We start from the raw sequence: 25,979 nt of genomic DNA, 5'->3' as shown, positions 1-25,979 counted from the left end.
CTACAAAATTTATATTGAATACACCCCCTTAAATTTATTATTTCAATCCAATTACATATACGAATGAATATAAGCCCAATACAATAATAATATCAAATTAAAATTAAATGATTCTACCCATTTTAAAAATTCAGTCCGAAACAAACTTAACACAAATCAAACCATTGCCCCAAACCGACCAACTTTTCTACTTTAATTTCTTATGGCAAAAAAAAAAACCAATATTTATTTTTCTCTCTATATCTATATTAAAAAAAAAAAAAAAAAAGAAGACATAATCCAATTTCTTTACCACGGTAACCCAAGAATGAAGAAAATAAATAAATAAATACACCTAAAAACCCACGGTAACTTATCTATATAAAACTTCCCTCCCTCCATTCCCGAATTTTGCACACTGTAAAATTTGTGCAAACCTCAAACTTCCCGGTAAAAAAACAAACCACCTTAACGCCGCCGTACCTGCCGGAGAACTTCCAACAGCGCCGCCGCCTTCCGCCGCCCCCTCTCCGTCCCCGAATCCGCAATCTCCGACAGCGGCACCACTGCGCCGAGCCTAATCAGAAACTCCCGATTCCCCTCATCCCGTTTGCACAACGACAGCAAAATCGCAGCCGCGTTCTCTTGGTTCCGCGGCAATCCTCCCCGCCGTAACCGATCGACCAGCGCCGGAATCATGCTCGTTTTCCCGATTGCTGCCTTCGCGTCGTGGTGGCCGACGAGAATCGACAGAATCGTCAGAGCTTCGTCTTCCATGGAATCAGTAAGCATCTTCATCAATGCACCTATGATCCCAGCCCTAACAGCCCTCCCTTTGTTCCCCTGATACATACACAGATTGAACAGCGCCGTCGCCGCGTCCCGCTTCCCTTCCGGGTTCCCGTCCCGCAGCAAATCGACCAACGCGGGTATCGCCCCCAATTCGCCGCCGATGATGATCTTGTTTTCGTCAACCAATGACAAGCTGAAGAGTGTAGCGGCGGCATTGGCTTTTGCCTCTGCGCTTCCCGACGCGACGACTTCCACGAGCGACGGGACGGCGTCGGCGAGCATGATCAGCCCCTTGTTGTTGCCGTAAATCGAGAGGTTGAGGAGACACGTTACGGCGTTGTCTCGAATCTGCCTGTCGTTGAACATAAGAAGCTTGACGAGGATCGGGACAGCGCCCGCCTCCGCGAGCAAGATCCGGTTGTCTGTACTTCGTTTGGAGAGTGACCGGATTTCGGCGACGGCAGCTCGACGTTCCTCGATCGATAAGCTCGAGAGCTTACGAACCAGATCGCCGATGGCTATTATATCCGCCGTCACGTCCCGAAACGTCCCGTCGCTCTGTTTTATCCTCCCGTTCACTAACGGCATCGGATGCTCGATTTTATGCTCCTCGCACCACTGCGAAATCAGGTTTCTCAAGACGAAATTCGGAGTGAGGGTTAGATTCTTAAGCTTCTGCTGCGTTTTCGGGCATGTTGTGTTCCCGCCGTCGACCCATCTCTGTATATAAACTCGCTCATACGTCTGAATCGAAAAAAAAGAAATGATATAAGAGCTAGCCAATTCGCAGAAATCGTTAAAATGTCGAATTTTCTTCGAAAATTTTACCTGCCCTGTCGCCACGATAACCGGATCCCTCATAATCTCGAGAGATATCGGGCAACGAAACTCATCAGGAATCACAAGAGAATCCTTACTAGGAGAATCCTTTGCGACATTAACATCAGATGAAGTCGACAAGTTCTGCAGCTTTTCCAAATTCGTAACCTCGTCCGAAGAACGAAATGTGATCCCACAGCCCCCTGCCAAGATGATCGCATTTATATAGACTATGTTTCTCAGATGTAAATTCTCAAAAAGCTTCTTACCAGACAGAGATGGATTATTCTCTTTGTCTTGAAGCTGATCCGAAGCCCTAATCGAATCTAGAGCGCCTCCATATCTTTCAACGGATCGCCTTAACTGCGCCCGAATTAAATCAACCTGGAAAAGGGAATACGTCAAGAATCTAGCATCAGTAACGACAGTAAGACCACGATTTACACTAACCTGTTCCACAACTTCTTCCGATATACCAAAACAGTCGTAAGGTATGTTCGCTAGAGCTTTCTCCAAATTCCCTGTCACACATTGAAACTGGAAGAAAATTTTCTTCGTGCGCCCGTCCTTCCAACAAAGAACACAACGAAAGCTAAAAAGATTAGCTCGGATCGTATTTACTGAGGAAACATCATTCACATCACCATTTCCCCAAAATCAAGGATCACATTATCAAAAAAATACCAATAAATGTTTGTGTAGAAAAACATCGTTTATCCTTGTTCATTAAAAGACCAACAATGTGGATCGAAGCTCAATAGTTAAAATGTCCAAATCTCAAGAACGAAACTCGAAACTCTTCCTGCAGTATTCTGAGAGTCGACTCCTAAAGGAACAGCAGTGACTCTTGGTGGATTAGTGATATAACATTCGAAAGAATTAACTTGAGTAATGTATACTCACCAAAGGTATTTGAAGCGCACGCGCCCACGCTCGAAATATTAGCGCGTGGTCAAATATATATACGTGTACATATATATATAGTAATAACTATTGGCGGCTACATTCGGAAACAAATATTCGAGCATCTCCGCATCTATGGGAAGGTAATCAAGACAAACATTCACAGATTCCTTTCACCTAATGCACTTTTCTTTTTTGTTTCCAAACTTAGATTCCGAGGAATGGACAACCATGGTGAGTTTATACTATATTTTACCAAATTATTCAGTTAGAATGTCGAAAGCTAAAGCATCTCCTAGATAAAATTTTGATCTAAAAGATGATCCTCCAAACATTACACAAAGAGAGATTCAAAACCCATAGATAAAGCATTTTCATCTTCATCCTCAAAATTGGACACAAGCAATTCTTAGATATATACTGAATTTTAATGTTTCACATATCAGAACGTGAAGAAAACAAAGGCACTGCTAAATATCAAACTATATTTCCCTATAACAATGAATCAATCAAATTCAAGAGCACCAGATTGAAAGAGAGATTTCGCACAATTCATCTATAAAATAAAGCATACAATACAAAGCATTTGGACTATCAATTACAGATAAATTGAGAATTAACCCTAGGCACAAAGAAAATTGATACACAACAAGTGCATTGGTATGTATTGCCATACCATTATTACCCCAGAGAGTTCGGAATCATCGAAGTTATTAGCCGCGGAAAGGAGTTCTTTGGCGGCGTGAAGAACTAGATTTAGATCAGAAAATCCAGAGGCCAATAGAGAAGATGAATCGGTTCGGAAGTCATAATCCACTGAAAATTTACCCGAGTTTTTGATCTCTTCGACCAAATGCGACAAAAGAGAGAGTTTCCTTGCCAAATCCGCGCAATCCTTTTTGAAAAACCCAGAGAATCCGGCGGCGGAGATCCGAGAAACATCTCCAATAACCGTTAGGGCGGCGGCGGAGAGGTCTACCGGCGTGGCCATGGCGCAGTCGGCCGGTAATTGAAGCGGAGAAGGAAGAAGAATGATGAAAAGAGGAGAAAGAGGTATTACGCTGCTTTTCAACGGGCGTTTCTTCTTATTAACATTGTTTATTTTTATTTGCTATTATTATATATTATATTATTATTATTATTATTATTATTATTATTATTATTATTATTATACGGCTAGGGTGACCAAAATATCCGAAATCCGAAAATTCAATTCGAATCTAATCGAAATTTAAAATTTGGTTCGGATTATTCGGATTGAAATTTTAACAAATTTTGGATTTTCGGATCGGATCGGATCGATATACTTAAAATTCGAATCAATCCGAAATCCGAAATATAATCTTTTAATATATTTTTTTATTATATATATTTAATATTTTATTAGAAAATATTATATTTTAATATAAAAAACTTAAATTTATTAATTATATTTTAATATATTTAATTTTTATATATTATATATATTTAATATTATAAAATAATAATAAAATTTAAAAGAAATTTAAAAATTTTAAAAATAACAATAAAAATATTTAGAATTTCGGATTTTTCGGTTTGATTCGAATTTTTTAGTTAGGATTAAGGATTTTCGGATTTTGAATTTCGGTTATTTCGGTTCGGTTCGGATTGTTTTTTTAAAAAAATTTAGATTTTTGGATCGATTCGAATTTGGCAAAACCGAAAATCTGAATGCTCACCCCTAACTACGGCGGTATTATTCTCATTACCAAAGTATTTTATGAACGCTTGCCTTTTTCTCAATTTTTTCTGCGATATTTATTATTTAATTTACTAATTCTTATATGTTACAATACTTTTTTTTATATTATTTGTTTTTTTTTATACCAACAAATTTAAGAACAAATAAAAATATATTATTCGTATTCGATTCATTTGAATTTTTGTTCTCAATAAATAAATATTTTAATTTATATTTAATTTTTTTATAAAATTAATTTATATTAATTATAAATAAATAAATGAATATATTTAATTTATTTGTATTATATAAAATTATATACTTTACAAAATAATATCTATATTTTATATATTTATTAAGATATAATTATAAAAATATTTAAATACACATTATTATAATTTTTTTAACCAAGCATTGTTATTGTTTATTTTAAAATTATTAAATATACTCGTTATAAAAAAAATAAAAAATATAATATTATATATTATTATTATTATTAATTAATTAAATATCATCACTTTAAAAATCGTATCTCTAATCAAATATATTATTTAAAATAAAATAGGAAGAATGAAGTATATATTATATATAAATATTTTTATTTTTATTTTAAAAAAAAAACTGTGTTGAATTATGATTTTTCGTGAAATTTAATTTATAATGCAATTTTTGTTTTCATTTCAAAATATATTATTATTTAAATAATTATTTAGTTTAATTAAAATTAATATAATAAATTAATTTAATTAAAATTAAACAATTATAAATTATGGATTAAAATGTGATTAAAATAATTTTTTTTTTAAAAAAAAATTTATACAAGAGATGTGAGAGTGACTAAAATGACAATATAAATATGAAATGTGAGATGGAATAAGTATTTTTTGAAAAATAAGTTATATTTATATATTTATTTTCAAAAATTTTGATATTATTGATCATTAAGTAGTTTTTTTTTTTTTTTTGTTTTTTTTTAGAAAAAGAAATTACATCAAATATTTATTTTTTTAATAAAATATTATATTAAAATTTTGCTATTTTTAATGTTTTTTTTTTTTTTAAATTTCATAAATCTTTGTCTAAACTAAGAGTTGGTTTACATTTTAAATAAAAATCAACATTATTTATTTGATACAATTTTCAATAAAAACATATTATTTAATTTTACAAAATGTTACATTAAATAGTGTTAGAATATGAAATTGAAATTTTCTATTGCAATAATAACAATAAACACGTATTTATAATGATATACAAATCGTTTAAATAATATTTTAAATAAAACAAATACCATAAATATAATATATTGCTTCTAAATATATTTTAACAAATAATACTATATTTAATCAAAAATTCAAACAAACACTCCATTTAAATTAATTTTAAACAACAATCTAATATACTACTCCCTCATTCCCAATACAATAGTCCTATTTACCATTTTTGTTCATCTCAAAACAATAGTCTAAAAACGTGAAAATAAAATAAATAAATAAATAAAATAAAATTGTAAGATGAGTTGGCTGCCAACATAATACGGTTAATTAATGTAATAATTAATTAATTAATTAAGTAATTAAATTAAATTTAGTTATAATCCCGCCTGGATTTGGAGAATGGGAATAGGCAAGCGCGTGACGGGACGCGACTCTGTTTTAGTAACACCAAATGATTACAGGTTGGATTTCGATAATGCCAGCTATTAATTAATTAATTAATTAATTAATTAATACGTGTTTCATTTATCCATCGATTCACATTACATGCATGCTTACGTATATGGCCGCGTACTATGATATCATTTCAAATTGGGCCACAAATTGCCTGTCGACCTCTTTTTATTAGTACCCTCGTCCACGTACCGTGTCTGCTATACAGTATTTTAGAAGGAGTGTAATTAATAGATAATTAAGAATGTATTAGTAAAAATAATTATCATTAAAGTTAAAATAACTAATTAGTTTAATTAAAATTTAAAAAAAAATTAAAAAAATTAAAATGAGATTAAAGTATATAATTATTTTTCAAAAAATAAAATAATATGGTATGTGAGACGGACAGAAACAGCAACATGAACATGGTATGTGGGTGGGACGGAGGAAGTATTTTTTTTTTAATTTTGATTTTAATTTTTTATTATGTAATATATCTGTGATTATTTATAGAAAAAATATATTGTTTCTATTAAATATAATATTAAACTTAAAAAATGCTTAGTGGGTTTCGTTTTTTTCTTTTTTTTTTTTATGATTTATTAAATTTTTGTTATGAAGTTATTAAAAATTGTAATTTCTTTTTAGAAAACTAATGATCTTGTTTGATTATCGTAATTTTTAATATTTTGTTAAAAATTACTTTATCCGTTCTATGTAATATAAACGCGTTAATGTAGATATGTGAATATAGATAAAGTATAATTAGTAAGTAATTAAAAAATTAGTAACAATAATTATTGTATAGTAAAAATAATTATAAATTAAGATAACTAAATAGTTTAATTAAGATTAAAAAATTATAAAATTTAAAATGCAATTAAAATTTATAATATATTTTAAAAAAATTAAATGACAAATTATGTGGGACGGACAAAAAAAATAGAAACAGAGGGACATAGAGAATATAATATACTATTTTATTATAAAATATGGGAACATTATTGAAAATAATATAAGCATAATAGTAATAATAAAAAGTATTATTTTTTAAGTTAGAGGTATTTAATTCCAGAAATAATTAAAGTTCAATCAATTTTTAATTTTAAAAAACATTGCATTTCTTACTTTTTATTTAATTTACATTTTGACTTTTTAATAGTCATTTTCAATTTTATATACTACAAAATTATTTCAGTATACAAAGAAAATATAAGAGTAATGTGACTCAAATTCTTATTTATGTACTCCAAAAATAAAATAATTCTAATTTGCTTCCATTAATATTTTATATTTTTTAAATGAGGTATTATTCGATAAACCTAAAAGATCCTGCATATAAATTTCCAATAATGATTGTGTCTTTTTTAAAGAAAAAAATTTATTTTTCGTCCACAAAATATTACGTTAAAATACTATTTTAACCAAGATTCAAATTACCGCCTAAATTTCAAATAAAAACCAAGCAAACCCAAATTTCGGAATTTTGACAAAACTTTAAGATATATTTGTTAGGTATTTTTAGTTAAATTGATTATTACATGAAATATGAAAAAAAAATAAAATATATCGGTAATATAAAATAATATTTTATATTAAATTATTAATTTTTTATAAATGTATATAATATACTTCCTCCGTCCACACACAAAGTAAACATTTACTTTTGACGCGGCGTTTAAAAAATAATAGTATTTTAATTATAGTGTGTAGTTAAAAGTAGTAAAATGACATTTTATAAATGTATATAATATACTTCCTCCGTCCACACACAAAGTAAACATTTACTTTTGACGCGGCGTTTAAAAAATAATAGTATTTTAATTATAGTGTGTAGTTAAAAGTAGTAAAATGACATTTTTGCCTTTTATTTTTTGTGTAAAAGTAATGATGTGATGTAAAGTAAGAGTATTTGTGAAAAAAAAGTGAGATATTTAATGAAATGTTTACTTTGTAATTGGACGTTCCAAAATAGAAATATCTATACTTTCTAACTGGACAGAGGAGTATATTGCATATTGTGTATATATATAATATTTTTGAATAAAATTAATAATACTCGATATGGGTGGACATGCCCTTATACAATATTGCAACCAACACTATAATCCAAATAAATGTTATTTACTTAGCAAAATATTCAATAAAAATATGCTATTTTTTTTTATAAAATATTATATCCAAATAACTAAACAAAACTCAAATCTAATATTTCATTTCAAATTAATTTTATATTTATAATTTCTTATGTTTAATTTTAATTTTTTTAATAAATAAATAAAGATATTTATATGCATTTATTAAAATAAAAAGACTACTAATAACATAAATTTGAAGGTATTATATATTGAACTACATAATTATTTTCTGTTTACATCTTCTAAGCATATATATTAGGGCTGGCAAAAATTTATCCAACCTGATAATTCGACCCGAACCTGACCTGAAATAATTGGGTTTGCGTTGAGATTTTCGACCAAATTAATAATTGGGTCAAATTCGTTTAACCCATTTAATTAAATAGGTCAGGTTAAGGTCTACATGTTCGACCCGAAAATAACCCGTCTAACTGGTTTAATTACTATTATTTTAAATTTAAATATTTTTTTAAAATTTTATCAATACAATTCAATATTTATGGCCAATTTTATAAAAATAAACAATAAAAAATAAAGGATTGTGTTGTGTACTATTACGTAGTGTTTGTTAATTCAATTCTTGAATATCGGTTTCATGATATGAATAAATAATTTTTTGCTTTAATATGTATATATATCATGCATTTAAAAATTTTGTTAGTATAAATTTTAATTTTAAATTAAAATTTAAAATTTTTAGATTAAACGAGTTATACGAGTTAGATTCAGGTTGACCCGATTAATAAACGGTCAGGTTAAGGTTGCAAATATCAACCCATTTAATTAAATGGGTCAGGTTCAGGTCAAGGATTTTGTAACCTGTTTAAGCTGACCCGAACCCAAACACGATCCGACCTAATATGTTTGCCGGCCCTAATATATATGTGCTTGTTGATTGGCTATCAAGAAAGGATCTTTAAATATTAAATGCTCCCTCGTTACAATAGTTTACCATTTTTGTCTGTCCCAAAACAATAGTCTCATTTTTATAAATAATCATATCACTGTAAATTTATCCATACCTTTTTATTATTATTACACAATTGCTACTACTTTTTACACTAATATACTCACAAGGGCAAAAAAATCATTTATCCTTTATTTTTACCAACCGAGGGATTATTTGATTTCTAATTTTAATAAATTAATTAAAAAGAATAGATTGTTGATTTTGTCCAAAAATTAATTGGTTTGTACACACACTCCTATTTATATCTTTACTTATTTTTTTTCTTTCGGGCGGTCTAAATCAATTTAACTTTTTTAATTCAATGTAACATAACGTTGTTCTTAACGTTTTTATAAAAGGTGTGTTTAATTTATTAATTAACTAATCATTAAATTTATATTGCATTTTTTTTTTAATTTTTGAAAAATATATAATATAGAAAATTTTATATTTCATTCACGCATATGTTTGAACGCATATATTACTTCGAAAATATTCTAAAACCTATAATAGCAAAAATAAATAAATAAATTGAGTTAATATATATATTTTTTTTAAAAATACTTTGGGAAATAGAGTTTACTTTTTATTTGTAATTTGTCTGTATTTTGGAGATAGTTGGTTGAATTTTTATTTTTGTATTTATACTATACATATATAATAATTTAATTTTTTTTTTCTTCAAAATAATATTATATATTTATTTTATTTAATATGTTACATATAATTATTTTTATTCAAAATATTAAATAAAATATATATTTATATCACATCAAATATTTATTACAATCAAATTTTTATATTTCAAAATACAACCAAACAAACCTTTTTACCTTATCTAGATATCACTCGGTAAACAATTAACCAAAATTCTAACCAAATATACAATTTACTAAATAAAAATAGAAATAAAAAAAGAGATAAAGAACTCGATGAGATCAACCAAACTCGCTCAAAGGACTAATGGGAAGATCAGGTACCCAGTAATAGAGAGCCGCCGTCGCCTTTGCCATTGCAACCCCTTCCTCTGATTAGAGGTTCACAAGTTAGAACCCTCGTCGCCGCCACCATTGTTGCCACTATTGTCGCCGCCGTTGTTGGAGCCATCATCAGGGTTTTGATCCAGCGGGAAGAAGCTCCAATTTGATCCGACAGACAACGCCGCAATATCATCATCCATTCTAAATAAATCCTCATCAATAAAAGATCCTGAAAAATGATAAAACGGACTAGAAACGCCGCCCGTGTTTTGATCTCCCATGATCGATTCTTGCTGAGGTTGAGTTATGGATGACGAAGGCTGTGGAACGACATTATAGTGGTTTGAAGACAGCGATGGCCCTGCCCGCAGATTATAGGTTGTCGGAATGACATGATTTGCGGGAAGATTCGGAATGGTATGCTGTTGCAAAATTACTTGTTGTTCTTGAATTGCAACAGCGGCACCGCCACTAGTCCCGGCGCCGTTCCTTATCTCCCCTATCATCCGGTGGGCTCGGGCTTGAAGGGTCTCGAACCAGGCGATCCACTCTAGGATCTCTCTTGGGTTGAGGCTCTCAACAGGTACCTGTTCCCACCATCCCTTTATTCGAGTTTGTTTGATCTCATTGAGTTCTTTATCTCTTATTATTATTTCATCTTTCATCTCTAAAACCTCGTCCAGCTGTTGATTCTGCTGCTGGACTTGGTTCCGGAGATGATTCTCAATGTACCGCGTCATATGATCAGGCTGCTGGTTGGGATATCTGTATCTCCTCATTAGGACATCTATACTCGGGCTGAAGAATGAGTATGGATGTCCTGTCGGGGAAAAGATCATTATCCCCATATCAGCACCACATAGGGTGCTGAGCTCGCTCGCCTTATTGTAAAGGCCCAGACGACGCTTCGAGAATGAAGCGTACCTATCGCTTTGGTTCTCGATTTGTTGGATGGGAATCATTTGACGACCTCTTGTTCGTCTGGCTGCCATTTAATATTAAAAAAAATAAAACTAGTAAAATTTAAAATATGAATAAACGAGGATTGTTGTAAGAAAAATTCAAAACTTATATAATTTGATGATGTAATTGAGTTTTGGTGAACATATATTTATAGTTATAAAAAGTATATTAACAATAAATTTGATTAAGTGAATTTTTACAATTTTAATATTTGGAATGATTTTGTAAATTATGTTCTTACAAAAAAAAAAAAAAAAGGACAATATTTGCAATCACAATAAAATTAAATTAGATTTCAAGTTATTAATTAGTAACGAAAATTAATTTAGTGCGGAAATTAACAAAATACGGCTTATGATCACAAAATTTTGATAATTTCGATGACTCTTTAAGTAATTTAAACAAAATTTGAAGTTTTTATATTCGTAGAGATATAAAAATCTAAAATCTCATTATTTTACAAAAAAATTGAGATTTATTAAAAAAAAAACAAAAAAAAGAGAGAAAATATATAGCATAAAAAACAATTAATAAATGAAAAAAAAAATTTATACAATATACATGATATTTGAAATAACTCACCAATTATCGAACCATTTGGCATAGTTGCTATTGCATGACAATGTAGCCGAGAACTTATCAGCATCCATTGTTTGAAAAATAAAATCGAAGTAATGAACATAAAAAAAAATATATTATTGTATTAGTGGATGTATGAATGATTGAAACATCGACCTTTATATAGGCGGTGTCGGTTCATTTTGTGCGTAAGTAATTAATTATATTTTTTTTAGTAACAACAATAATCGTGATTTTAATCTTAAGTAAATAATGACATACCTTTTTAGTAATTATATTAATCACAATTTTAATGAGATTTTACATTTTAAGATTTTATCGATAAAATAGTTTGCCCTGATGTACTATATTTGAAAAAATAAATCAAAGAATTAATCTTAGGGTGTGTTTGTTTGAGGGATTGAATTTTTTTTCCACTGTTCATTCAATTCCCCCCCAAACATCAAATCAAACACCTATTTTTCATTTTTTATATTATACTAAAAATCAATATTACATTCAAAACATCACATCAACACCTATTTATATCACATCATACAACTATTTAAATTCAAAATTTTTACTATTCAAATCCCAACTCAAAATCCAAAACTCCAAACAACCACACCCAATTATTTACTTTTATTTCCTTTAAGAATAGGGTTTGTTTAATTTTGATTGAAAATAATTTTTTTCTTTTTTAAATTTGATTTTGGTTTATTAGTTTTTTATTGGAAAAATATATACTCCTTCCGTCCCATATTTATATATCTATTTGCGTTTGCACGGAGTTTTAGAAATATTAGTATTATATTGAGATAAAGTAGAAATAAAGGTAAAAAGTCTAAATTAATGACATTTGTGTAATATATTGTAAATTGGAAAGGTATTTGTAATGTTAGGTAGATAGTACCATTACTTAAAAAAAAAGAAATGAATACTTTGTTATGGGACGAACCAAAAAAAATGGATAAATTATTAAGGAATTGAAGGAGTATATTTTTTTTTAAATTTTATTTTAATTTAAATTATCTTTTAATGTAATATTTTATAAGAAAAAATAATATAGTTTTCTCTATATGTGTTGAATAGCATTAATTTGTGTTTGACATATAAATTAAACACATCTCTAATAAATTAGCATGCAGTGTGAAATATCATAAAGTTATACTAATCCAATAAAATCACTATAAATTTTTTTTTTTAACACGCACATAAAATTATTGTTTTTTTTTTTTTTATATAAAAGAAACATTATTATTTTATCCGTCTGTGAAAATTATGTCGGTGTCTTTTTTTTTTTTTTTTTTCCAGTTGAACATATAAACATTTTATTTATAGTAAATATTGGGTTTGTTCACTTTGTTCTGCGATGACCTCTTATTCGTTTTTGTTGGTCCTATAAAAATGACAATTTTTATTTTTAGTAAATTTATTCTAAACTTATTTAATAAATATAAATTAATTTAATTAAATTTTTCTTTCAGGTAAGGCTTACTTAAACCTTTTTTTTTATTTTTATCTCTCTCCTTAATATACAAATACTTTTATCTATATTTAAAACTTTTTATTTTTCTATAAAATTAATTTTAAGTTAATTATAAATAAATATATATATTTATTTAATTTTATTATATAAAATTTTATTATTTATAAAATGATATCCATATCGCATATATTTTATTGAGATATAATCATAAAAATATTAAAAATACCAACAACACTATTCATAAAAAATAATAAAATAATATTATAACTTATTATTAATAATTTACTAATCTAAACTATCTAAATACGGTGTCCATAACAAAATGACTCATCTCTGACAGAACGAAAGGAGTATTAAAAAATACATTATATACATATTAATACAATATATATAACATATACATTTAATCAAGTCAAAAGTAAATAATTCAATAAAAAATATTATTTTAAAATTATTTGCGCAATTTATTATACCTAACATAAAAAAATAAATTAAAAATAAAAACACAAAATGAACACACCCATTATTTTATTATTTCTACTTTAAAAAATATTAATAATTTTGTCTCTATTTCTATATTTATTAATAAAATTTTTGTAACACCCTACTTTATTTTCATATAGTCCATTTCAATATTATAGTATAATTATTTTTTAATCTCCTTGTTCAATCAAAATTATAGTGTAAATTTTCTATATGTAGGAAGTATTATTTTATATTCTACAAATGCTTTACTATTTTTTCTTCTTCTTCTTCTTCTTCCGCTACAAAAAAAAAATAATAATAATAATAATAATATATTTGTAACAGAATTCCGTCCCTAAAGTTCACGTAGCTAACGTAATTTCATTCCTAATTTCGTCTATGATGTCATTAGTAATGGAAAAAGTAGATTTAAAGACAAAAATTTTGTTACAAAAATAATTTTTTCTTGTAGTGTTTTTTTTTTTTTTTATTTTTAAATATGAGTAATAATTTGCTTTTCATTTCTTGGTGACCATTATTTTTTCCGGAAATTTTATACTACCTCTTTTAAGGACAAATAATTCATTTTTTTTTTTAGTTCATCCCAATACAAATGATCCATTTATATTTTTATTAAATATATTTATCTTAAACATACTTAACAAATATATATTAATTTAATTAACTTTTTAAGATTTTACACATTGACTTACTCAAAAATTTTTTATTTATATTTCTCTCATATAAACAAATATTATTATATAAATAAAACTCTTACTTTTTTTTTTTTTATAAAACTAGTTTATTGTAATTATAAATAAATAAATAAATATTTTTTATTTGTATTATATAAAATTCTATTATTTTATAATTGATATTCATATTTTATATCTTTTATTAAGATATAATACTATAAATATTTAAATACAATCTAATTTTTTTTAATAATATATATTAATTCATTTTTTTTAAAAATATGAACAACAATATTATATAAAAAAATAAAAATATAATATTATAAATTATTATTAATAATTTACTAATATATACTATCTAAATATTTGTATACGTCACAAATGGACGGAGCTAGTATAATGCATGGTAAGTACATAACATGATTTTGATTGGATTAACCAATTTTATAATATGTACAGTATGTGTAATTGTGTAATATAATTTTTAAAATTTAGGTTGATTGACTCTTCATAATTTTTATTATTTTATTCAAATTTTTAATATTTTCACAATTTTAATTTTGAAAAAATATATACATATGATAGATTACAGTCTCACTATACTACAAATTATTCATAAATTAAAATACAATAATATTTTTTCTTCAATATTAAATTATATAGGGTAAATTATATAAGGCCTCCTTGTGTTTTAGTAAAAATGCACAAAAAATCATGTGTTTTAATTATTGCGTGAAATTCCTCTATGCTAATGTAAAGTTTGCATGAAATGCTCTCATTGTCCAAAACTGATATTTGGTTCTAAATAAAGACTTAAATTATGTAAGTTTTATACAAATAAAAAATGTAAAATATGTTAAATAATTTTTTTTAATAAAGTAAATAAATAATTGATAATTCTTCATTTTATAGTTTTTAGAGATAAATTGTTATCTAGTTTTTATAAAAAAAATATAAAAATAAATGATTTGATCAATTATTTATTCATTTATTTTATTCAAAAAATTTATTTAAGATATTTTACGCTTTTTATTTGTATAAATCTTGCGTAATTTAGGTATTTATTTAGAACCAAACAGTTTCGGACAAGAAGGATATTTCATGCAAACTCTGCATTAACACAAAGGGTTTCATGCAATAAATAAAATACAGGATGTTTGTCTATTTTACTAAAACACAAGGGATATTATATAATTTACCCAATTATATATATATGTTTATTCAGAGGACTCATCTCTCATTCAATATATTGAATTAAATTTTCAATTTTTTTAAACATTACAGATAAAATTGCAAAAAATATTCCACACATATACTCCATTATCACTTTTGTCCTGTATTTATTTCACTGGCAAAATATATCCCACATATTTACAAAAGCCGCTATTTATGTCATTTGTCCGCACGTGACATTCACACCACACGCCGCAATCACGCGCAGCCACGCGTGGCCAAAGGATAAAAATAGCAACTTTCGCAAACATGTGAGATATATTTTGCAGCGAGATAAATATAGGACAAAAGTGATAATGGGGGTATACGTGTGTGATATATTTTGCAATTATCCAACCATTACACAAATATATAGTTCATTCGTCCCTGTTCAAAGTATATTTTTATCATTTTTGTCTATCTCACTTCAAAGTATTCATTTTTTATTTTAAAAAAAAAATTATACATTAATACAAAAACACTCTTAACTTTTATTTAAATTAAAAACATACAATTATTTTATTTATAAAGTCAAAGGACAAAAATGTCAAAAAATTCTTACATATTTTCACTAATAAATAAAATATTATTATTATTCTTCAATCTACTACAAAATCCAAGAGATCACATTGAATTGAATTGAGACATAATGAATATTTATATTAAATTTGATAATAATAATATATATTGGGGTGGACCCACATAAAACTAATTTTTTTTAAAAAAGAAAAAAATAGAGAATACCAACTCATTCGTCCCCAAATATGATACTCTATCCGTCTCACCTTACTTGTTCACTATTTTTATTTTCTCTTTCACCTTATTTGTGTTACACTCCAAAATTAGCGTATGTCACATGCCAAAAATATATCAATAACATATACCAACAAGCCATGTTATAATACTAAGACTTCACAAATCATCTTTTTTTTTTCTTTTTTTTCACAAATAACATTTAGTTCAAAACATAGAAATATATTACCAGCGTCCATAGTACTTTTCAAATCAGTAAAACGGACATATTACAAAACAGTGCCAAAAACATGTATGTTGTTATGCATAAAGACACTTTCCCCAAATGCTATGACAACCATTGACCCGAGGATCCAGTTACGAAGTCTGTAAGAAAAAAAATATAATATCATCAGCAACATTAGTTGAGTATGAAAATAAATACGTAAACTAAAGGCGCAACAAATCGTAACCCAAAAGTCAGGGAAATACTCTCAGCCATACATCTCATCTTAATTCATAGCAATTCACATATATATATATATATATATAACATAAACAATCTCAAAATCATAGTTCAATCTCAGCTATAACATATAATCAACGTTACAATGATAGTCCAAAATCAGCTAAACGATAATCAATGCCGTATCGATAGTTCAATCCCGGCTAAACGATAATCAATACCACATTAATAGCCCAATTTCGGCTAAACAATAATTAATGTCATATCAATAGTCCAATCCTAGCTAAGCGATAATTAATGTCATATTGATAGCCCAATCTTGGCTAAATGATAATCAATGCCACATTGATAGTCCAATCGTCGCTAAACGATAATCAATGGCATATCAAAAATTTTCTAGACCTAAAATAGTTACACAAATGATCAGTTACCACCACCAGCTACTTGACGATAAGGAGCAGACCCATACCCGTACCCGTACCCGGGAGGATTAACGGGTCGGGCCGCAGAATCGAAGCCCTGCTGCTGCTGATGATGGTGATGGTGATGAAGAAGAAGAACATTGTTCATATCAGGTATGCTCAATCCATTCCCATTAAAACCAGCAAGATTCATCATGCTACTCAGGTCTGATGATCTTTCTCCATCACAATTCACCATTAGATCATCAACATCTTTCTTCAAATTCCCTTTTTTCTGTCCGCCATTGCTCATCATCTTCTTCTTCTTGTCCTTCCTGTTCTTGCTGCTATTGCCCCCGTTAATGGCGGACGCCACTTCGTCTCCACTTTGATCCATCACAGCCATTTGATTAATCATATCCCTAATGAACTGCATATCCTCCCCTTCGTCACCACACTCGCCATTCAATTCTTGGATTTCTTCCTCGGGAATTAAACTTGATTTTTGCTCGCCATTGATGGACTTGATCGAACCCTTTTTGTTCTTTCCAGTGGCTTTTCGATTCTGTTTGAGGTTGGGTTCTTCAGACCAGAGCTCTGCGTGCTTACCATTCTTCATCAATCTCTCGATCAATGTTTCAGAATCGACACTTGCTAAAACAGCAACCTTTTTCTGCTCCAAATCTATGTTTACTCGGAACACTCCTATCATCATTAGAGTTCAAATTACAGAAAAAAAAAAAAAAAAAAAAAAAAAAAAAAAAAAAAAGAAGAAGATATATAACATCCCATGTTTGTTTGGGGGTTTGGATTTTGAATTGGGATTGGAATAGTAAAAATTTTGAATTTGAATAGTTGTATGATGTGATATAAATAGGGTTTGATGTGATGTTTTGAATGTAAAATTGATTTTTAGTATAATATAAAAAATGAAAAATAGGTGTTTGATTTGATATTTTTGGGGGGAAAAAATTGAATAAATAGTGGAAATCCACCAAAATCCTTCAAACAAACACACCCTAGTAAAAACATGATAAAGCACTTCGTGTTTTATTTAATACATAAAATCTGTATCAACTTAAAACTTGCACAAAGACATCTTTTTCGTCCACAATTAATATTTGATGATATTAAATATTCCCTCTATCCCATAAGTAAATATCCATTAATTTTTTTTAAGTAGTTTTAGAAATATTAGTATTATATGTGATATAAATGTACTGGTATTTATGTAATATATTGTAAGTTGTAAAGGTATTTGTAATGTTAGATAGACAGTACAGATACTAAAAAGAAATAGATATTTTATTATGGGACGAACTAAAATAAAAAAATTGAATATTTTGTTATGAAAAGGAGAAAATATATGAAGTCAATAATTTAAGTTTTATATAAACAAAAGACATAAAAATATCATAATTATTTTTTTTTTGAATAAAAGAAATATATATTAATTAATATTTTATTTTATAGTTTTTCAAGATAAATTATTGTCCCATTTTTATAAAAATTATAAAAATAAATAATTGATCAGTTATTTATTTATTTCGTAAAAAAAAATATTTAAGATATTTTACGTATTTTATTTGTCTTTTATTTGTATAAAACTCATGTAAAGTCTATGTTCTTCAAGTCTTTGTTTATAGTGTGTTTCTTTAGATGAATTTGACAAAAAATTAGTTTGAATTTAATATGAAAATAATATTTGATTGGATATATAAAAAAAAATACAGACCAAATTTGTGCAAATTTTAAGTTATCACAAAGAATGTCACCCAATAAATAAAAGATAGAGTGTTTTTGTGAATTTTTACAAATTTAATTTTTAATTACAAGAAATAATGAAAGGGGGGGGGGGGGGGTGGGGGTACCTTCGATTCTCTGAAGAAGTTTCTTCACTTTATGAGTGCACCCATCACAATGTATGTTCACTCTCAGAACATATTTCTGCAGAAAACAAGAAAATCAAAAACTAAACACCATGGACACAAGTAGAGGGCTGTGCAAGGAAACAACAGTACCTTGATTCTGAGGAGCTTAAAGTCTTCATCTTTAGCCATCATCGAATGTAAGAACCAAACTGGTCCCAAAAATGTCACATATATACATAACCAAAATCAGAAAGAAAATGGGACAGTAGAGACATACAAGTGTGTGTTAGTGCCCTGATGAAATCAGTACAGAATTGATTTGTTGCAGAATCAGAACAGCAACAGACAGGTCTTGGTCTAGCTGCCATTTTATTACTGCCCCCATTGTTGCACTGTCCATCAATCAATCATTTGGGACACATAGCTACTGCTGTGCTGCCATGGCTACAGCACCACCTTGCAGAACCCTAATTTTTTCAACTTTTTTTTTACCCTTCACCTGCAAAATGAGGCATTGGTAATAATATTGAATTCATATCAACCATATAATAACAGAAAAAGGGCTGCACACAAATTGGTACTGGCTATGGATTCTCTTGAAATTTATTAGCTCTACAGGGATAGGGATGGGATTGGTAAAGTGGGTCAGGACAGATAAATTCACCGTAAATATCGAAATACCGACTTATCATACCATATTGTATCGAAAATATCAAAAATTTCGGTACAATATCGGTATGAATTTTCGAAAAATTCGATATTTCGATACGATACCGTACTAATATTAATTTTATTAGAAAATTTAATTATTAATATAAATAATAATTATTAATATATTTTTAAATCATAACAAAAAAAATATGTAAACTATAGAAAATTTATTGATTTTTCATAATATTTTTGTGGTGGAGAATAATGATATTTATTAATTTTTTAAATTATTTTGAAATTTAAAATTATATCTTCGGTATAATCGGTATATACAAGTATCTACCGAAATCAAAATTTTCGGTATAATCGGTATATACCAGTATCTACCGAACTCAATTTTTTTTGTATAAGCGGTATATACCGGTATTGTACCGAAATTAAAATTTTCAGTATAAACAGTATATACCGGTACCGTACCGAAAATTTAGGTATACCGAAATTCAGTATATTGAAACTTTCAGTACAGTACCGATATATATTTTCGTCATACCGAAAAATTCGGTACGGTATCGATATGATATTTTCGATATGATACGGTATGTCATCCCTAAAGTAGGCACCGTTCGGGTGTTTGTAAATATAAAAATATTTAATATTCGAGTCGAATCGAACAAATATTCGAAATTGTGAACCGTATTCTACCCGAAAATATTTTCAATATTTGCAAATTATTCGAACCGAACCGAAATTAAAAAATATACATATACATTAAAAGATAATTTAAATACTAATTAAATAAAAATATTTGCAAATATTTCAAATATCCGAACCGAAACTAAATCGAATATAATTACTAATATAAAATTTAAAATATAATAACATAAACGTATAAATATATTCGATTCGGTTAATCAAATGAAAAAAAAAATATATCAAAAATCGAAACCGAATTGAATCGAACAAATATCAAATATGCACGTATTTGTATTCGAATCGAATTTTCTCGATTACCCAAAAATTCGATTCAATTTAACAGTTCGACGGTTCGATTCGATTTGTTTTTTCCTGCCTAGTATAGGGAAAGTATACTGGATGCAGACACCAATGGGGAGAACCAGTTGCATGCTTTTTCTGCATGGGCAGTCCCAGTCTGCTGCAGCTCAACTTTCTTAACCCTAATAATAGTCTTCGAGTCCTCTCTGCATACATGAGCCAAAAAAAACAATATTTTCAATCAATCATATGAAACTGTTTTGTACCTTCATCTTTGGGTAAGGAACAAACGTGCAATTATGTCTGCCTTCTTCAGTTCTGCACAAGAATAATATTTCTATTTTTTCTAGATCAGGAAATTAGCAGAAGAAGCCACCAACAGAAATCCATTTCCCAAACTGGCATCCATGGAATTTTCAAAAGTTCAATGAAAATGTATCATAATTCAACACTAGCCTTCGAATTCAGTTGGCATCTTCAGAATGACTTGCTTTGGAGCCACCATAAAAACTCTTGGAAATTTCAGAATGAGAGAAGAAACTACTGCTCCCATTGTCAAAATCGACAACAAAATGTCCAAATGAGGGATTTAGATATAGACCATTGATGCTAAATTAGCTCAGCTCCATCTTCTTCTATCTTCTTCCTCGTCGACTGGAATATACCACGAGGGCCGGCGCTTCAGGTTGCTCAATCTGTAGTTCAATAAAACTTCTTCATTACAGATATTCCTGGTAGCCACAAGAACGAGGCTCTTGAGATGAGGAACATCCATGGCTGCATTGCTAGACCTCCAAGACTTGAACCAAAAGCTTCCGAATTTCTTCATCCCGACTTCTTCACTTCCAAACGAGATATTCGGGATATAGCTTCGCATATCCTTCTCAGTTAGAGGAAAATCATAGGAGCAAACCATTACATTTGGCGCCATATCTATCCCGGGATGGTTTGCAAAATGAGCAAAAGCTAGCGGATTTCTCAATTCCAGGAGTTCCCCACGGCGCCTCACTTGTTTATCATCTAATGGTTTGCTGAGCATCTTCCATAATCGATCTGAACCGATTTGCTCGCCTTCACTGTTCAATCTAGATTCTCGAACACCTGAGCCGTCCCACATTTCACGAGCCTCACCTCCATAACCCCAAGGCTTGGCATTTATTATGGTTCCATCATATCTTGTGATCAGGTAAGGGTTCTGCAAATCAACTCTCGGATATCCAGGAATATATTGATAGTATGCAGGAGAGTATGTCACCCCAGGGTATATGGCTATTACAGCACCAACATTAGCTTCACCATCCAAGTATAAACCTTTCCCAGCATCCTCGTGCTGAATTTGAGATGGCTTAATTTCAAGAGTGTATCCAATGAGATCCTTCAGCTTCTGCGACACCTCCGAATGCTTCACTGGCTTTGTCTCCACCACAGATATGCCTGAACGTATATGCTAATTAGAACACAATCTAGATCAAACCATAGATAAGATCGATTCATAAAAATCCCATCAAAGAATTGTGTCCATCAAATAAGACAACATGAATCTCCAGCATACTTCTAATAAATGTTCGCAATTTTGCATATTGATTAGGCACCACTTGATCAAAATTATTACTGACCAGGGCTATTGCGCAAATGAGTAGGACCTCCGACAGCAAGACCAAGACCACTATGCCGAGGAGCATTGATTTTCCCGGAAGAAGAGTTGACACTATCAACTGTCTTTGTATTTGGGAGAAGAATGCTATCCATACGCTTACAGAAGTTATTTATTTGTTCGTGAATATTATCTTGAACTTGCTTCTGCTGCTCCGCCAAAGTGGCCTTAGTAGCCATGTCGATAATCTCCTCTGCATCTGCTTCATCAGCATTCTTTCCCAGACGGTAGTAGCTGAAATCAGAGCGCGTTTTAGGGAATGAACCTCAATACTGCGATGAGAATCAAAAGGCAAACGAAAGAATGAAAACAAGTAAAGGACCTAGGAAAGGCACAAAGTGTATTTCACTTATTTCTCAAATCTAACAAATCCATACCTGAATCTATATTCAAGCAATGAAGCATTATATTACAATTCTGATAATGTGAACTTAGGAAAGACATACTCGAGGCAAATAAACAACAACAATAACAGTAGTAGCAATGGTTTTTGTTAATTAATGAACCATAGTGTACACACATCAAGATTTTTTACCTAGAGTAATTCCAAACTTTCAATATTATGTAGGGACACAGTTACAGATTGTGGGGAATTTTGGAATACAGGTATAAAGGATCGAAACGAACAAAGCAGATAATTAAATGATCGAGCAATAAACACTTTCCAAAAGTTATAATTCACCTCTATTCTGAGTCAACACAAAATTAACCTTGGAATAATCCAAGACAAACTCAAGAATTGTAATGTAAATATTTGAGTCTAAGACTGAGCTTTTGTTTATTGCATGTTTTCGGAATATAAACATGAAAACAGCATTGTGATCGCTGGGGATAAGGGCCACACCAGCTTATGAATGACACATTTTCATTCAAATTATGTCCTTTAAATTCCTGGCCACCACCCTAATGCACGAATCTAGATAGTCGAACAAGAGAGTAATTTCCTATCAAGATCGAAGTCTTTTTTTATTCAACCAAAACTACTTACAAAACGATATTAATACATGTGTTTGTTTGAAGGTTTCTAAAGAACTTTAACTACTCACAACTTTTTTTTTCTCCAAAAGCATCGAATCAAATTTGTATTCAAATTTTTAAGTATTCAAAACTCCAACCCAAAATCCAAAATCCAAAGCCTAAACAAACACTAAGGATTGGAAAATAGAATAATTGACAAAAAAATATATATATATACAAAAATTAGAAAAATAGTGATTTGAAGCCCTAAACTAGGCAAATTTCGTCGGATAGAAAGTCCTACTAACCATCGATAGCAAATCAAGAGAGCTTCATACACAAGCATGGAATGAAATTTAAACCTAAATTATCACGGAATTCCACAACCTAAATTGCAGAACAAACTACGGCTTAAAATGTCCCGTCGAAACACCGATGGCAATTACCTCGTGAAAAGAAATAGACGATTCATATCGGCTTCAAACTGAAGGTGCCTTCCATCCTTGGCAAATGTACGACTTTTCGCAAGCACTTGGACCGCCTAAAATGCACAACATAGTCCAAATAAATTGCAAATACGCGAACATTGATTGAAAATATAGTCCAAAGATATATGGCGGCGCTAATCTTGAATGAATACTGGCAGATAGAACTTTGGAATCAACAGCCTATTTTCATAGTAAGCAAGCAAGAGAGAGATTGAATTACCTCTTGAAACTTTTTAAACAGAAACGCCATAAAAAACGGTACAGAAATTGGTGTCCACTGCAGAGACGAAGAGTTTGGCGATTTGATCGAGTTCGTCCTTTGGGTTAGAAAATCCAATAAAAGTAGTGTCGGGGGAGCTGAGTGTATAAAATAATACTTCTATCATTCCTCCCATTCAATTTATAATTTCTTTTTAATTATATTCATCTTTTTTATTCAAAAATATTTATTTTAATTATAATAAAAATATTTATATTTAAATATCAAAATATCAATAATAGTGTATACCGTTATTATTTATTTTTATCAACAACAATATATTATTATTATTATCATTAGCATATTAACCTTTTATAATTAAAATGTACATATATGAAATAAAATATTTAATTAATAATTTACAATACTAAGATATTATATTCACTTGTTATAATTAGTGTAACAGAATATCTAAATATAATTTTACATAATTCAATTCATTATTGACTTCGATTCTATTCGCAATAAATTTCGTACTTTCTGTATCATTATATTTACATATTTTTTAATTATTTTTTAATTATAAATTAACAAATTTACTCTTTGTAGTAAAATTTGTATATATATATACACACAATAGGATAATAATTGTTGAATGTACAAATAGGAAAATATATATAAATTTCACATTCAATTTACATTCAATAATCTATTACAATTCATTTTTTCTCTGTCCGTCAACACGTTTTCTTGTACTCATAAAAAAAATTTCATGTTTGTCAAATTGTTTATATATACTTTCACTCAACTCAAGAGGCTAATTTGTCATGTAAAACATTGAAAAGATTCTACAAAATTGTGGATACCCGGTTATCTCACATGTAGAGGTGTCTCGACTGAATATTCAGCATTCCATCGTGGGTCCGAAAAAAGAATTTTTGCAAGCAGTTCTAAAATACCCAAACAATCGCTCAAAGAACATAAAATCTTTTGTCCATCCATCCACGGCATTTAGGCTATTAAAGATTTTTGCAACTTTTTCATTGTTTGAATTTAGTTCGAGCTTTGTTTGCAAGAGAGATTCTTTGTTGATCAAGATGAAGGTGTTGTAAAAATTACTCTATGAAAATTTGATGTACAACTAAGATTGAATCAACACCGGCTGATGGGTGGTGATCCGCGACTATTAAAAAAAAAAAAGTGATTTCAATAATGTAATTTTTTTAAGTCATAAATAATGTTGAATTTTTAAATTTATTTTTCTAAACAAGAGGTTTGTTTGTTTAATATTATGGTTGGAGGTATTTTTTTTTTTTGAGTTATAGATAATCATATTGATAATTAAGAATAATAATATTTTATATTAAATATTAACTTCTTACGAAATCATAGAATATTTATTATACATATTTTGAGAATCAAGTAAAAAAAATAAATAAATAAATAAATTGTTTTTTTAGTCCCGTAACTAGACCTCCTTATCATTTTAGTCTTGTAAGTGGAATATGTCGCAAACTAGTCTTATAAGTGAAATTTTTGTGGTTTTAGTTCTCTAGCGCCGGAGACGCCTGTGTGGCTCGTCGGAAGCCACGTGTCCGCCCGGTGTCCCGCCAGGTCAGCGACACCCGGTGGACACATTTTTTTTAATTTTTTTTTCAATTGGAGCAAATAAAAAAAAATTAAAAAAACAAATAAAATTTATTTAAAAAATGAAAAAAAATAATAATAAAATCTACGTGTTTTCCGGGTGTCGCTAACTTGGCGGACACGTAGCCTCCGGCGAGCCACGGGAGCGTCTCCGGCGCCGAAGAACTAAAACAGCAAAAAAATTTCACTTATGGACTAGTTTGAGGAGGTCCAATTATGAGATTAATAAAATAGTTTACCTAAAAAAAATTATTTGGCAAACAAACCCAAGGATTTGATAGTAACCCCGCTTGTGACTAAATAGATTGTGAGAATAATAATTTACATATAAATATAACATTTTTTTAAAAGAAAAATTGTAGAAAAATTATTCGAGTGGCTAATTTCCCGAGTCAAATGACAACAAATGACAACAATGTAATGAACCAAATTTGAAAAAATAAGACAGTTATATCGTGATAAACTCGTAGTAATGGCAATACAGTGTCAACGCACCAAAGCAATAAATTATACAATAATTTATTGACCAAATTCGACTATAATCAACTTACATTTTGAGGATATCAATCTAAGAATAAGTTCACTGATATCAATCTAAGACTAAATTCACTACAATCTATATTG

At 29.1% G+C, this 25,979-nt stretch overlaps 4 protein-coding genes across 6 annotated transcripts; all 4 read right to left on the bottom strand.

Moving 5' to 3' along the window:
• Nucleotides 1–268: 268 nt before the first annotated feature.
• On the bottom strand, nt 269–3,560 carry LOC127261928 (U-box domain-containing protein 10-like). 2 transcript variants are annotated; one of them, XM_051290370.1, is made up of 5 exons: nt 3,170–3,560; nt 2,041–2,157; nt 1,860–1,974; nt 1,600–1,793; nt 269–1,515 (listed from the first exon to the last, which is right to left on the bottom strand). In XM_051290370.1, exons 1-5 carry the CDS (start codon nt 3,482–3,484, stop codon nt 448–450), a joined length of 1,809 nt encoding a protein of 602 aa, XP_051146327.1. In that variant the 5' UTR covers nt 3,485–3,560; the 3' UTR covers nt 269–447. The 2 variants fall into 2 exon arrangements, with proteins under 2 accessions (XP_051146327.1, XP_051146326.1); XM_051290369.1 differs by having other exon boundaries at nt 1,600–1,974; nt 3,179–3,560.
• A 6,413-nt stretch (nt 3,561–9,973) lies between these two features.
• Nucleotides 9,974–10,906, bottom strand: LOC127261678 (agamous-like MADS-box protein AGL29). Its single transcript, XM_051289974.1, has one exon. The coding sequence runs from the start codon at nt 10,904–10,906 to the stop codon at nt 9,974–9,976; it is 933 nt and encodes a 310-aa protein (XP_051145931.1).
• Nucleotides 10,907–16,639: 5,733 nt separating this feature from the next.
• LOC127261883 (heavy metal-associated isoprenylated plant protein 37-like) lies at nt 16,640–19,052 on the bottom strand. The gene is made up of 3 exons (XM_051290311.1): nt 18,917–19,052; nt 18,767–18,842; nt 16,640–17,600 (listed from the first exon to the last, which is right to left on the bottom strand). Exons 1-3 carry the CDS (start codon nt 18,956–18,958, stop codon nt 16,918–16,920), a joined length of 801 nt encoding a protein of 266 aa, XP_051146268.1. The 5' UTR covers nt 18,959–19,052; the 3' UTR covers nt 16,640–16,917.
• A 1,348-nt stretch (nt 19,053–20,400) lies between these two features.
• LOC127261882 (uncharacterized) lies at nt 20,401–23,864 on the bottom strand. 2 transcript variants are annotated; one of them, XM_051290309.1, is made up of 4 exons: nt 23,730–23,864; nt 23,468–23,562; nt 22,027–22,298; nt 20,401–21,844 (listed from the first exon to the last, which is right to left on the bottom strand). In XM_051290309.1, the coding sequence occupies exons 1-4, from the start codon at nt 23,757–23,759 to the stop codon at nt 21,030–21,032; spliced, it is 1,212 nt and encodes a 403-aa protein (XP_051146266.1). In that variant the 5' UTR covers nt 23,760–23,864; the 3' UTR covers nt 20,401–21,029. The 2 variants fall into 2 exon arrangements, with proteins under 2 accessions (XP_051146266.1, XP_051146267.1); XM_051290310.1 differs by having other exon boundaries at nt 22,027–22,336; nt 23,730–23,778.
• Nucleotides 23,865–25,979: the final 2,115 nt, after the last annotated feature.

The sequence above is a fragment of the Andrographis paniculata genome, unplaced genomic scaffold (assembly GCF_009805555.1).
Source record: "Andrographis paniculata isolate CXL003 unplaced genomic scaffold, ASM980555v1 Contig64END, whole genome shotgun sequence".
NCBI classification, from domain to species: domain Eukaryota; kingdom Viridiplantae; phylum Streptophyta; class Magnoliopsida; order Lamiales; family Acanthaceae; genus Andrographis; species Andrographis paniculata.
This window is presented reverse-complemented; position numbering and strand designations above follow the sequence as displayed.